This window comes from Bremia lactucae, linkage group LG3 (genome assembly GCF_004359215.1).
Source record: "Bremia lactucae strain SF5 linkage group LG3, whole genome shotgun sequence".
Taxonomy (NCBI): domain Eukaryota; phylum Oomycota; class Peronosporomycetes; order Peronosporales; family Peronosporaceae; genus Bremia; species Bremia lactucae.
Window position 1 is genome coordinate 5,610,282 of NC_090612.1, and position 14,012 is coordinate 5,624,293.

Below are 14,012 nucleotides of genomic sequence, written 5' to 3' on the forward strand. Positions count from 1 at the left end.
AGGATATTACTTTATATAGTAATATTCAGAATTCTTATCCATAAATAGGTATAGACCATTATACCTATTTATTCCGCAGACTAATCAGCTGTAGGAGTAATCAAAGAGAGAGTTACAGATAAGATAGAGATAAGAATTCAATTACATTTTTAGTATTAGATTATAATTAAGTTAGCATTTACAAAGATAGAACAAGAGACACTTAAATATATTTAATTCAGTTTTCATTTTACCCTCTTTAAGCTAGTTACCTTATAGAGAAGTCTTCCTCTGCACGTACTAGTGTACGTGAAATAACGTAGGGCACCACTCGCAACTGAAGCAGTGCGAAGTGGACTTGTACTGAAACAGTACATGTCGTAGTGCCCCGTTACAATAACGTTAACACGATCCAACGGGAGAGGGACCGCAATGTTTTGCGGTTTGCTTCCCTACGGAAACATTTGCATTACTAACAGCTTTACTGATACGTGCGGCCTCGCGGGCGACGCGCACGGGTTTAGACACCATGCGCAACCCAATTGATTTAAAATAAGAAACCAATAAGGCAAATTTACAGGAAGACATTAGTATTTCCCTGTCACACCACACCAGTCACTATTGTGAGTGTTGGTTAAGGGGAGTGATGTAACGTGTTGTCCCTTTACATAAATATTATTTCGTATGAGAGGAAACAATTATAAAAATGCAAAATTATTATCTTTATTAATTTTGTCTTAAAAGTTTCAATGTTACCAAATTTGGTAATATTGACGCAACGAGACATTAGTTCTAATGATTAGTTGATTTAAATTTAATCAACGCCGTCAATCGTTATAAGACACGATTGTGCGGCGCGCAAGTAGGCGCTATACAGAGTTAGTTATTAATAAAGTCAGTAGCAGGTAGAAGATCGTTACGTAGGAACTGGGAGAAAATCGTTGTGGCATCGGCCTACATGAATTGACGCAGCACTATCTTCTGCTCAACTGCATAATTTCGGTACCGTTTAAAGTTTTTAATGTGACTATCGTTTAATGTCACCTTAAAGACAGACCACCTATATGTTGCTGCTCTATCTTAGCGCGTTCGATAAAGATCTCTACCAAACGTCGTTGAGTATTATTCAGCTCAGCAAGGAACTTTGACACAATCGAGCTATCATCCTTTGTGGCGAAATAAAATGCCACTAAGCAGTCCACGGTGCACTTACGAACGCTAGAACTTGTGTGGCCGAGACATCGCGTTATTACGCTAAAAAGGCGACTGGTCACTTTGTTGTTGCGCATAAATGCCATGTTTCGTGGATTGCCACACTCACTAGTCCGCAAACAACCCTTAATGAGTCGCAGCACTACTTGCATCTGTGGTGGCTCTTCGCAAGAGTCCAACGACAAGAGCGTTAATAGCGTCTGCTCGTAGTCACTGGAAGAGGTGACGACTTTGAAAAGTATTCGTTCCATCAAATGACAAGCCTGCGTTCATGTTGTAAGAAAAATTAGTTCTTCTCACCAAAGTAATTTGCAGACATTTACTTACTTCGTCGCCTTGATCGACCATTGCGTCAGTCAATCGCTGAAGAAGCAGATCGAAAAATAATTGGGCTCGAGTAGGTTGGCAGATTACAAGTCGGTGAAGCACTTGTAATGCAGAGAGATTCTCCTCCGTGGAGGTATCCAACAGTAGCAGAAGCAGCCGCCCATAGCAACGATCCCATGTCTCGGGTACCCCAGCCTCAATTAAGTGCAAAGTCTGTCTCAAGTAAAAGAGTTGGTGTGACACGTACAATACTCAATAGCGGGTTTAGGTTTTATATTCACCTTGAACAGTGTTCGCTTCAAATCCATCGCTGACAAATCATTCTGTTCAAGAAGACACAGGATTTCTTCAAGCTGGAGACCGTGCTTGTCCATGCTAGCCTCCACAGGACTGAATAGCGATACTTTTTCTATGAGACTAGCGTTAACACGATTAATCACTTCAGACTTTATTGATCGAAGAGGACTTCGAGCACTATGTGGCGCGTTTTTTTCGGGCAATGTATTTATGCGCTTCTGATTGGTTTGACGAGTAGAGCTACTGGAATTGACGCTTGGAGCCTCGGCTCGCTTTCGACTCTTTTCCAGGTTAATTGCGGGTGGTGCCACATCCTCAATGTTTTTATCTGCTTCTTGTAGTTGGGTATAGTGTGAAGCTGTAGCTAAAGAAGACTCAAGTCGTTCAGGCTTGAACACAATGTTCTTAGACTTCAGCACCTTGATAACCGTTGAGCGTTTATTTGGAGAAAGCAGTCCCAGTGCTTCTTCCATTTCTGAGCCGTAAAGCTGAGCTGCAGCTGAGACGAGCTCACCACAGGCGGATGAAACAGATACAGGGACGTCTGTATTCATAAGCTGGGCAATCTTCAGCAAGAATGCCTTCACATGGCTGCCGTTCGTACCAGCTTTCATATATCCTTCAGCTCCTGGCAGCACTTCGCGCAAAAAATGGCACATGGCAGCCTTAACTTTCATATTACTTCCATAGCCAAGCATCGAGATTAAAATGGCAGCCAGTGTCGAACTATCGACCATAATTGCGATGTACTCCAAACTTTCCTTTGCGGCTGCTCGAGTTGATTCCTTCGTATCTATAAACTTTTGAAATAGCTTTGGCAATATCAATTTCAGTTGAGGCAGCAGTCGCTGGCTGTCGTGTGAAAGTTTCAACAGCTGCGGCAAATTCTTAAGAACTTCCTGAGAGACGCGGTGGTGAGAATCGCTCAAATGTTCGATAAACGCATGAAATATTTGCCCGTAAAACTTATCATCTTCGCTTCCGTCGCTCTGTCTCTGGTTGACACGCTCCTGAAGAAATTTGCCTATACATTCTGCTGCTTCCAACCTGGTAGACCAGGTCTTATCCTCAATGTTTCGAATTGCATTTTCGAGCAGATCGGTCTCTGGCCATGACATAGCCCTGGGTCGCTCGGATTTTTTCAAAGTAGTGTTTGTCTTTGCTCTGTCTCTAAATTCTTCGTGTGGAATGTTTGCTTTCGAGCTCGAAGCACTTGACGCAGTCGGTGGCGGCATCGACAATATTGGCAGCCGTTTCGGACCAACTTCCACTTCATTTATTTCCATTAAAGCTGGGTCATAAGATTCAGCTGTAAGTTGAACACGCTGTGCTTTGGAAGACTGGTGCTGGGAGCTAGTTTGAGAACCAGACTTTGATGGCGCTTGCCGCAATGCGTTCATATTTTCAGCAGTTGCATTCATTAGTTGTGACGTTCTTGGGGCACTCCAGACCCGAAGAGGACCAGAGGCTGCATAGCTCTTCACTTCATCAACCATATCGATGTTATTCTTTGACAGGGGCGAATCGGCTCGAACAGTTGGCCCGATGCGCATTGGACCTTGCGGTAGCATTCGACAAAGTTGCGCATTATTTTCTTTTCCAATAGAGGCTGGAATTTCTCCTAAAACCCGTCTTGGAAGTTTTTCATTTGTTGCTTCATCAGATTTACAAGTATGCTGCCCCTCATCACAAAAGACCACTGAGTTTACTGCAACAGGAACACTCTTTGATGACGGAGCCAAAAGAGGTTCTCGAATGGCTAAACAATAGGTATTTTGGCTAGAGAAATCCAGAAGCGAGTTCATTGAGCTAAATTCCTTTGGCCGTGTCATTTTTGCGGTCAATCTTGACGGATCATCGCTCAAATTTTTTTGTGTCGATCGATCCAAACGATGAAAAATGTTTTTTGCTTCCTCCTAATTTTCACAGCAGTCATAAAAGCAGCATTAGCGCATTTGAACTCGGCATTTCAAATGAAAAAAATTGTGCATACTGGGAAAAGATAATGAAAAGACCAATAGCATTTCCTCGACTGTGCGCGCACATCACCCAGTGCATCCTGCAAAATAGCAGGCATTATTGGCACAAACAATTCTGAGTGTCTGAAATATGATGTCGTTAGCAAAATTGGTACCAAGTCGAAGAGCTTAAACATACATACTTGCTCAAAAAGCTGATGCTCCATTTTTGAAGAGTCAGCGTTAAATAGCTCACTGCATTGCATCGCAGCACTTGGTTCCGCGACTTCACGCATTCAATCAGCCTAAAGGTTAAATAGGCAATATGAGTCTAAAACGACCGCAGAATGTATTCTATGAAACATGAAAACTTGCTTCGGAATCACACGCGGGAAGCCATAACTCGTGCTTGTAATAATGATTTTTATTGTAGTGTCTGCTGATGTCGAGACTACTTGAATACTCACACACGTCGCTTTGAGTAGATTTTCCAAACAAGTTTCTGCATGGGCGTTAAATTCATCTCGAAGAGTATTGGCAAGTGTCTGAATAGTCTCACAAGCCTCTCTAGACACAGAAGACCGTAAATCGCTCACTTGCAGACACAAACGCTCACGTATTGGACATAAGCCCTGCGTTAAGATTGAAAGCGCACATCCACTATTTGAAGCCTTGCTGCATCGACTTGCCAACTCCTGAAGCAATTTTAGTCCAATCACCCGAATGTCCCAGCTATTTTCTAGCTCCAATTTGTCAAAGATGGCGTTCAGTTCCCTTGTAATTTCTTTCTCTGAAATATCGTTGCCACTTAAGTGCCTTAAGACCTCTGAATTGACAACTTGACTGCTCGTGGAGGATTTATGCGATAAAGACTGCGCTTCACTTGCATTGGCATCTACAGTCTTGGCCTCCTTCATTTTTCGTGTTCGCACGGATGCCAAGTACCGTGCCATTGAGGATGATGACGAGGCTTGCAACTCGGGCGACGATACTATTGACGACAGCTTTTGTGGAAATATATCACTACGAGTCTATGACAACAAAGCAAGTATCTCAGTCACATTCAGCGTCACAGCAACAAGAATAGACGCACTGATGCAGCACCACTCAATGGCATAGTAAGACTGTTACTTTGAATCTGCCTAAACCTGTCAGTTAACGTTTTCATATGTGCTGTTCGAATCTTTTTATGCTCTAAATTCCTCTACAGGATTACAGTATCATTTAGTCTCGATGTCACATATACAATAGCAAGCTTTCTTTCGTACTAAAAGTGAAGACCCAAGAAACGCGTAAAATTTCTCCAATGCCGAAACTGATGCATCGCGCACGTCTTTTGACGAGTCTTCAAGCAATTTTAGCACCTGCATTTACGCAGCTTGTAAATAGTCCAAATTATTACCACCTCGCAACTCACATCATCTAGCAATTCTTCATGCCTCTCTTCAAACAAATTGTGCTTCTCAAGGCATCTCCAAACAGCATGCAAACTCTGTATAACCACATCAAATTTTATATATCGATAATCACCCTCATTATTTCTAATTAATGTTTGTACCTGCTCGCGGGCGCGCCAATTTTTATGCTTCATAAAATCTTTTAGCTTATCAAGCACCAGATTCACGTCCAAGACGATAGATACTTCCACAATAACGTCCACAGCCTTCTTTCGAACTAGCAATTTGCTGTCCCCAAGCCGCTCTTCAAGGCTAGCCCATAGCTGCTTAGCATACAATCGGAGCGTGCTTTCAGGTACGCGCGAGACCAAGAGCTCGAGAATTTCCAGCGCGCCTAAAGCAACTTTCGAGTTATGATCTCTTAAGCAAGGAAGCACATGCGAAATATGAATAGAAAAAGACTCAGGGTCTATTTCATGCCGCTGGAGCTGCTTCAAAAGTCCTAATATGCCTGCTAAGCGCTGCTTGATAGCTGCGGAGAAATGAAAGGAAGCGCCAGATTTAAAGCTTAGCGATGGCAGTATTTTTACACAAAACTACTAAGCACCGAGTTTACAACCTTTGGAGCCTAGCAGCGTCACTGTCTCCATGTTTGCTTTTTGAGCACCTCTTTATAATAATTACAAAAAAACAAGACTATTTATCCAATATTTTTCCCAATCCAATTGAAGGAAAGCCATTGCTTCAATTACATGTCTGCGGGGACACGGGTGCGGCGCGATGCAGCGACCAATAGTTCGTTCGTAGTCCGCATCTGGCGTTGGGTGAAAATACAATTTTGTATGCTCCAGTCTTCAAAGCTGTTTTTGATCGTCATTGACTTCTGCTGAATGCTGCAGGGCATGTGTTCTACGGTCAAAACGAGTGGCAGCGTTTGTGCAGACCGACGGGTGCTGAAATTGACGAGGACGAGCGCATCGTGCGATTTCGCACGGAGCTAGCACTTTCAAATAAGATGGAGCAAACATGTAATATGGTGTTTGATAAAGTGCCATTTTCCGTACGTTGCGATTTGCTATGGGTTTTAATGCTCGCACTTATTGCTATTTATTAGGTGGAGGCAATGCTTCATGATATAGCGATTAGAGCAAACCTTGACGAGAGCGACATAGCGTGAGTGATGGATGAAATACTGTTAGTTAAATTTGGTCGTTAAGGTGGATGAGTTGTGGTGGGTGCTCCACAGATTAATGGCCAACGTCCGTGCGTGTCTTCGGCAATGCAATTTTGTAAATAAAGTGTACGCGCGAGCATATGCACTGAAAAGTGAAGGATATAGCTCATTGAATCGCGATCACGAGGAGATGCTTGATCAGTTGTGGACAAATTTAAAGCCAAACGTGCGTCGTGAAGGTGGACGAATTACGAAGGAGTGGGGAGAAATTGGATTTCAAGGTATGGTGACATATTTGTAAGTGTTGTATTTCAGCACGACTTTGATCCAGCGGCATCATGTTGCCGAGGACAGGAACAGATCCGATGTCGGATTTTCGAGGCATGGGACTTTTTTCACTCGTCCAGCTCAACCACTTTACGAAGGATTATAAAGTGGAATCTAAACGGTGTGGTTGCATTAATGTGATATTCATTCACGAGTTGATGACAGTCTTTTGTTCATGTTGCAGAGCTTTGGAAGAATCGAATCACCCGACTCGGTGGTACCCGTTTGCTGTAACTGGAATCAACGTTACCGCCTTTGTAATCGAGCTGATCGATGAGCGTCTGCTCGATATTAAGCTGTATCGCTTCACTGCTCAAGGGGAAGAAAATGATGTGGATGTCGGTTTAAAAAAGCTCCACGATGTTTATGGTGCGTCGTATTGTTGCAGGGTTTGTACACTTAAGTCCTTATAATTTCTTTCGTACAGCCACGATATTCTCTCGTTTTTGCAAGGTGTGGGTAGATGCCAATCCTCGAGATGTAATGGCTTTTCCATCAATTTTTCAGTCGCTCAAAAATGCCATCCGCCAAGAATTAATCCTTGAGTCATTTCGCTATTAAAAGTTGATAGGATATTACGTAACTTTTGGCTAAAACGCAAATTAATGATTACCATTCAATCAACTCTGTTCTAATAATAGTCAGACATGGGCACTGGGCGCTCCGGTTCTGGCAGGGCGCGCGCGCACGCCAAGAAGAAGCAGTACAAGCGAGGACATGCCACTAAAAATCGCGCACGCGACATTGATCAGATTCAAGACGACCTCTTTGTGGAGAAAATGGCAGGCAAGGCCATGACTTTTGAGGAGGACGAGGACCTGCCGGGGCTGGGTCAGTATTATTGTACGCCGTGCGGCCGCCACTTCATTGACGCCAAGACGCGCAATGTACACCTTAAGACAAAGGTGCACAAACGAAGAGTGAAGGATGTAGCTCAGAAGCAGTACACGCAAAACGAAGCTATGCAGGGCGCTAGCAAGGGGATCGAAATGTACAAAGCAGCGCATTTCAGTCAGAATGAAAACATGGACGACTTATAGATTCGTAAGCATAAAATTGCTAAGATTAGCATCGTTCGCTGAGCAGTAATAATAGGGACTTGAAAATATTTCTTCGTCTTTTTACCACAATTTGGACACTACTAAGAGCGAAGAGAGAAGCGTCGCCTGAGCATGCTGAACAATAATTAGCTCCCTCAACTGAAAGCCGATCGTCGTGGTGAAACTTAGTTATCAGACACAGTTAAGTGAAAGAAATCAAGTCTTAATTGCCAAGGGCAAGGACTAAATCTCGCCAGTTCATTGTTCGCCACCCAATCGCAGCCTACCCCACCTTCCATTAACGCGATCTTAAACAGTTTGGTATCATCCTGTATTCATCTCATGCAAATAAAATGGGCGCGCAACGGCAGTAACCCTTCCTCTTGCTTTTCTACTCGTTTTTTTTTTACTCCAACCATTAAGTGCTAACTTCGCCCAATACTGTCGTCTAATCCTTCATCTCTTTATTCTCGCTATCGGCCCTCAGGTCTCTTCATTTGTCATTCCTTTTATGTGTTTGAGTATGCTTGTGCTTCTTCAATCGCCCCGTCATCACCCTCGTCAATTCTCGTCGTGTTTGTCAGCAGTTTCATTCGTTTTGTCTTCCTTCGCTTCTCATTCAATTTGCGGTCTTTGGCACAGCGTTACCGATCAAGCGATCAGTAAGGCTGGCAAAAATCACATCAAGGCATTATTTTCAGCCACTTTACAGCGGCATCAATGTATCCTTTAAGCCGGATCTAGAGCTCAATAACGCTGTCGGCTCATCGGTTTCGCTTCACCGAGAGCATCGCGACTAGCATCTGTGGCCAGGTAGCTCTGATCAGTAGCCGCCTGTCGATCATCACGGTATCCAGCTGAGCGGTACGATTGCTGCGTCTGTTGCTGTGTATCACCATCCTTTGCCTCATCACGAACGTACACACGGCCCTGCGACGCAATTTGGCGGCCATCGCGAGCAGCTTCCTGGCGCGGCTCAGCACGAGCACTGCGTTCTCCCTCGCCACTAGTGCCACGCTCCCGACGCCCACTACGCAAGTTGAGCACTGTCCAATCAAACATGGCATCGAACTGGAAGCCCTTGCGAAAAAAGAGCTCCTTAAACAGACGCTTAAGATAAGCGTAATCAGGCTTATCATCGAAGCGCAATGCCCGGCAGTACTCAAAGTACGCACGGAATTCCGCAGGATAGCCCTTGCAAAGCACCTCAATCGGAGTGTTCATCTTCTTCTCCATAATCTTCTCGTACTTCTGCTTCTTCGTGTTGGCCTTAAGCCCTTGCCACGGTAGACTACCACGGATAAAGTACATGTACACATAGCCAAGAGATTCCAGATCATCGCGACGACTTTGCTCAATGCCCACGTGAGTGTTAATGGAGGCGTAACGAGCCGTTCCGGTAAGATTTTTATTTTCACGGTAAGGAATGTGTTGGTGCGTCTTAGGGTCACGAAACTTCTTCGCCAGACCGAAGTCAATGACGTGAATAATCTGGGCGCGCTTTCCCAGTCCAATCAAAAAGTTGTCGGGCTTGACGTCACGATGTATGAAGTTCTTACTGTGGCAGTACTCAAGGCGACACAGCAGCTGGTCGGCAATCATCAAGACCGTTTTTAGCTGAAAGCGACGGCCACAATAGTTGAACAGATCCTCAAGCGAGGGTCCAAGGAGGTCAATCACCATTACATTGTACTCACCCTCGACACCAAACCATCGCAAGCTTGGGACGCCCACTACAGCAGCAGAAAACGACATTGGAGAACAGATAAAATGAGTCTAAATATACACTATAGATAATAATACTAGCTGCACGCACGGCCACCACTGAGAATCTTGTAAATTTTAGACTCGTATAGCAATTGAGGGTGTTTGCTCTTAACAGATTCAAGCTTAATGCCGACTTCTTCGCCGGAGGTCATATTGGTGCCAAGGTAAATATCACCAAAGGAGCCACTGCCGATTTTGCGGCCAAGGCGGAACTTCTTGCCAACACGCAGTTCTAGCGAGCTCTCACGAAGGTGTGACATCATAACGCCAAGAGGTGGTCAAAAGGAAAACTGAGGGGAAAAAAGGCTGCAGAAAACAAAGGATTTTCACGTTAGTAATGTGAGGAGAACAAATTCGAGCGGCTGCCTCTGCGTCTGCACGCGCGCAAAAGGCATCCATGAGATGGGCTGACGCAGGAATGCACGCAGATGCGGACTTTGCGACCAGGAACAGATCAAGCGAGCACTTACTTGTTCCGAGGCGACTGGCTTATGCTGACTGGGATGAAAGAAACAGGGGGGGCGACGGCTCGTCAGCTTGCATCCAGAAAAAGAAAAAGAGTAATCTCACGACGGAACGACCCAAAGGTTACACCTTGATTTATCAAAAATTCAAATAGTCGTATACTTGTACTGGTAGTAATGGTTCCGTCCTTAAAATGGTGCTTTTCTAAAGAGCATAATATTTAAGACCACCCAAATTTAAAGCCAATTTGGGAGCGACTTGACTGGCTTGAACTGAAAGCGTGTCACAGCCGATCCATCGCACTTAGACGATTAAAGCGAGTACTTCTACCGTGGCTATCTGTCCCTTAAAAATTGTGAAAACTAGCATTATTTTCGTATCCGCCATGTCACTCAGTGCCCCAGATATTGGGCGGAGCACGACCGCAAGCGGCTCGGCCGTTTACGAATCCGAGCGTGCCGTGCAAGAATATTTACAATTTCACTACGGTGCGCTTACTGCGTTCAAAACCCTAATTATTTTTTTCTTGAACGGTTCTGCTCGCTACATGTAGAGGAGCCGTCAACGACTGTACCCTATAGTTTTGCTCCTTTGGACGCACTACAATTCCTGCCGCGCACAGTGGAGCGTTGTAACAATATATCGCCATCCACGCAGCATGATCGAGCTTTGGACATTGGCTGCGCTGTTGGTCGAGCTACGTTTGAGCTCAGCAAGTATTATGACGAGGTACGGAGCGGTGGTGGAGTGAGCATGAAGGTTCAATTTAGTATGTGAAGTGCTTTTGAGTAATCTCCCAAATGCGTTCCAGGTCATGGGAATCGATTATTCCTATCACTTCGTTGACGCTGCCAACCAGATGAAGGAAAAGGGTTCGATGGAATACGAAGCACATATTCAAGGAGACATTCACGAGTTGCGTCGTGTGAAGCTGCCCTCAGGCGTCAAGGCACACAATGTGAAGTTCTGCCAGGGAGATGCCTGCAATCTTTCTCCATCAATAGGTAAAGTCGCTGTCAGTTGTAGCGCGAGTCTAAGCATCGTTGTATTTTCTTATCGCAGGCACTTTCGACGCAGTGCTCGCAATTAACCTCCTGTGTCGCTTGCCAGAGCCCGAGAAATTTCTTAGAAACATTGGCAAATTTATCAATCCAGGCGGTATTTTCGTCCTCGTGAGCCCATACTCTTGGCTTGAAGAATACACGGTCAAAAGTAAGTGGATTGGTGGCGTGCGTGACGGCGAGGGAGCCCCTGTGGATAGCTTTAGCGTAATTAAGAGCGTGCTTTCAGAAGACTTCAGTCTGGTGGGTCGCGAAGACTATGCGTTCATTATTCGCGAGCATGAACGCAAGTATCAATGGGGCGTATCCGATGGAAGCTATTGGAAACGCAAAGCTTCATTGCAATAATGTATTCGTCGTGCAGCTTCATTACAAAATATATCCGTCTTGCAGTGTTAACTACACATAGCTTAGCAATGCATTTGATACTAATTCTTGGACTCATACTCTCAAATTAAATCGGTTAATTCTTATTATATAAAGTGGCGAATACTACAAAAAGCCAAATTAGAAGACAGGTCTCGAGGCAATCCGCGTAGATAAATGTGGTTGAGCGGTATACCTGCTGCCTTTGGACAGATAGCAACGCATCTATAAAAACAGTTTCATTGCCGCATTCACTCGCCGTATTCTTAATAATCTAATCGACTTGGTTTTCCATACCGCTTCGCAAAGCTCTCCATAATCTCTCTTCGCGTCAATATAATAGAGTTTCCATGAGTGAGCAGAGTCTTATAATGCTATTACCCTCGACCATATAGCCGCTAAATCAATTTTGTTAGGCATTCACACCGAGCGCAACAGCACTTCTCCTTTTCTGTCCAGTTGATCGGCTTGATTTTGTGCAGGCGATTCCACTAGCGTTGTTACCTGATAAAGACGTGTTTCCTGCACTCGTCATGACACCGCTCTCACTGACCTCAGCTATTCGTCTGTGAAAAGAAGGGGCCATCTGCTGTGACTGATGGTGATGATGCAGCGGAAGCGGGTGGCTGCGTCGGTGTTCCTGTGGAGGTGGCACCTTCGGATAGCTTTCGGTGACGTACACGAGCTGTCCCTCATGCTGCGGATCGGGAGCTACAAAATGGCGGAGCTGATAGTAAGGCGAGCGTGTGAGCGACGAATTGCGAACGCGTGTGTACATATAGTGATTGGCTAACTCGTTGTAGTACCGAGCATATGTCTCGCTACTGACGTGGAGGCTAAAATTAATAAGAAGCAGATACTCAACTTCGAGCTCGTTCATCTCAGGGCAAGGCACACCGCCCACCTTAGCATAGTAGGCATTATTAAAATAATGATCATCAAAAAATTTGGCGGCTAGCACAACGCTCGTGATGACGACGCGGTGCACGTTGAGCTCAGTAAGTACAAAGCCCTGCAGTTGATGCAGGCGATCCATGTACACAAGTGCAAGCACGAAGCACTCGGGACTGCAGCTGGCATACTTGTGTATACGCGTAAGGTAGTCGCATACTGAAATTCCCGGTGCACGGAAGGCCTCAAACTTTGTCTTGTGATAGTAACCCAACGGCATGCGGTCGCTAGCGTGCACCATAGACTCCACGACGACTGCCAGCGTCTGCACGATGGCGCGGCCACGCTCTTCGTTCGAATCGACCATGTTATCAAGCTGCATAGTCATTGATATTGTAGCGGACTGGTATTTTAAGTAAAAATGGCGCGTAAAGGGGAAAAGAAGGGGGCAGTCGGAATTCTTACGTTCTTTGCCAACCTTCCTGCTGCCGGTTCTGCAGTGCTGATGGCTGGTTGGGGGAGAGTACCAGTCCCTCGTTGAAGTGACTAAACTGAAAAATGAAATTTGTGAAAGAAACAGCGAAGTGGCGAGACTTTTTAGCATATTACCTTGAGTTAAGAACATTTTCTAGTTCAACTTACAAAACATGTTTGGGGTTCAAAATAGAAATTGCCTATTACAAAGGAAACATAACCCTGTATCGAAGGCTTTGCTGCCCCATCTCACTTTGCATATGATGCTGCGTTGGATGCGTCTAAACATTTACGTTTTTAAATTTACCAAGGATCAGGCAGCAGTGCTAAAACAGGAGGTAAAAAGAAGAATTAATAAAACCATTGATAATCAACATCATTAATTAACATCCCTAACCGCACCGACACAATATCTTTAAGCTGGAGCGATCGACTTTTTACTTATTTAATTTACAGGAAATTGAAAGTTGGTGTGGACCTAATACGATTCCTAGATATGGTAATCTTAAAAATTAAAACTTTCTTAATAATGAAAATTATAAACCCTTTAAAAATGGCTAAAGCGGACATATCGATATCCTTTCTATGGATATTCTATAGTTCGTCGCATTTAGATCTAGTCTACAGATAAATGATGTTACTTCTACCCTATTGTTATGGACCAAAGCCATAAGGAATAGGGTCCCTACACCATTTAAAATAATTTGAAGTGTTTATACTGCATGATTAAATTGTCGTAATAAGTATCGCGATTTCAGATGATAGCCTGTGAAGAGGCATGTAATACAATGACCATTAGTAGCTCTATTTGCGAGCGCATCTTAGATATAAAGCTAGTAAGAGAGCGACGGATGCCAACGAGCCAACGTGTATTCAAAAATCACAATAGTCATCGTGGATTTAAATTCAACTTGACATGAAAGTTGTTTGAATGAAGTGACAACGAAGCGAGAGTATTAGCGACCATCCGGGAAGAAAATTGAGAGCAAAAACAAACTGCTGAAAGCAATATCACTAAATTTATACTAGCGACTTAAGGGCGTTAAATTGAGTATACGATATTACAAGAGGTTCTCTCGTTTTGAGTAACTCTAATGGAAAGCGGTCGAACAAATGAGCTCGACCGTTGGCGGACCAACCGTCAGCGCAATGTTGTTTGCTCTGCAAAAAGGCGATCAACAAATAGTTATCGCCGGGTCCATCGAACATGATCTCTTCGCTGCCCGAAACATTTCTTGCTTCACCAGCAAGGCTCAAAATAGGCAGAGCTGTTGAGA

General features: G+C 44.4%; 5 protein-coding genes across 5 annotated transcripts; 2 read left to right on the forward strand and 3 right to left on the reverse strand.

The window, feature by feature from the left end:
* Positions 1–894: 894 nt before the first annotated feature.
* CCR75_001955 (uncharacterized protein) lies at positions 895–5,820 on the reverse strand (the record flags this gene model as incomplete). Its single annotated transcript, XM_067960056.1, has 11 exons — positions 895–1,454; positions 1,519–1,731; positions 1,800–3,731; positions 3,809–3,917; positions 3,977–4,059; positions 4,160–4,804; positions 4,867–4,977; positions 5,042–5,137; positions 5,191–5,265; positions 5,332–5,702; positions 5,778–5,820. 11 exons carry the CDS (start codon positions 5,818–5,820, stop codon positions 1,020–1,022), a joined length of 4,113 nt encoding a protein of 1,370 aa, XP_067817341.1. The 3' UTR covers positions 895–1,019.
* Positions 5,821–5,922: 102 nt separating this feature from the next.
* CCR75_001956 (uncharacterized protein) lies at positions 5,923–9,977 on the forward strand (the record flags this gene model as incomplete). Its single annotated transcript, XM_067960057.1, has 9 exons — positions 5,923–6,010; positions 6,070–6,230; positions 6,285–6,343; positions 6,417–6,625; positions 6,699–6,792; positions 6,856–7,040; positions 7,099–9,444; positions 9,528–9,790; positions 9,957–9,977. The coding sequence occupies 7 exons, from the start codon at positions 5,923–5,925 to the stop codon at positions 7,230–7,232; spliced, it is 930 nt and encodes a 309-aa protein (XP_067817259.1). The 3' UTR covers positions 7,233–9,444; positions 9,528–9,790; positions 9,957–9,977.
* CCR75_001957 (uncharacterized protein) lies at positions 8,459–9,741 on the reverse strand (the record flags this gene model as incomplete). The annotated part of the gene is made up of 2 exons (XM_067960058.1): positions 8,459–9,444; positions 9,528–9,741. 2 exons carry the CDS (start codon positions 9,739–9,741, stop codon positions 8,459–8,461), a joined length of 1,200 nt encoding a protein of 399 aa, XP_067817260.1.
* Positions 9,978–10,328: 351 nt separating the features above from the next.
* CCR75_001958 (uncharacterized protein) lies at positions 10,329–12,765 on the forward strand (the record flags this gene model as incomplete). Its single annotated transcript, XM_067960059.1, has 4 exons — positions 10,329–10,431; positions 10,497–10,672; positions 10,755–10,947; positions 11,006–12,765. 4 exons carry the CDS (start codon positions 10,329–10,331, stop codon positions 11,350–11,352), a joined length of 819 nt encoding a protein of 272 aa, XP_067817337.1. The 3' UTR covers positions 11,353–12,765.
* On the reverse strand, positions 11,783–12,649 carry CCR75_001959 (uncharacterized protein; the record flags this gene model as incomplete). Its single annotated transcript, XM_067960060.1, has 1 exon — positions 11,783–12,649. One exon carries the CDS (start codon positions 12,647–12,649, stop codon positions 11,783–11,785), a length of 867 nt encoding a protein of 288 aa, XP_067817339.1.
* Positions 12,766–14,012: the final 1,247 nt, after the last annotated feature.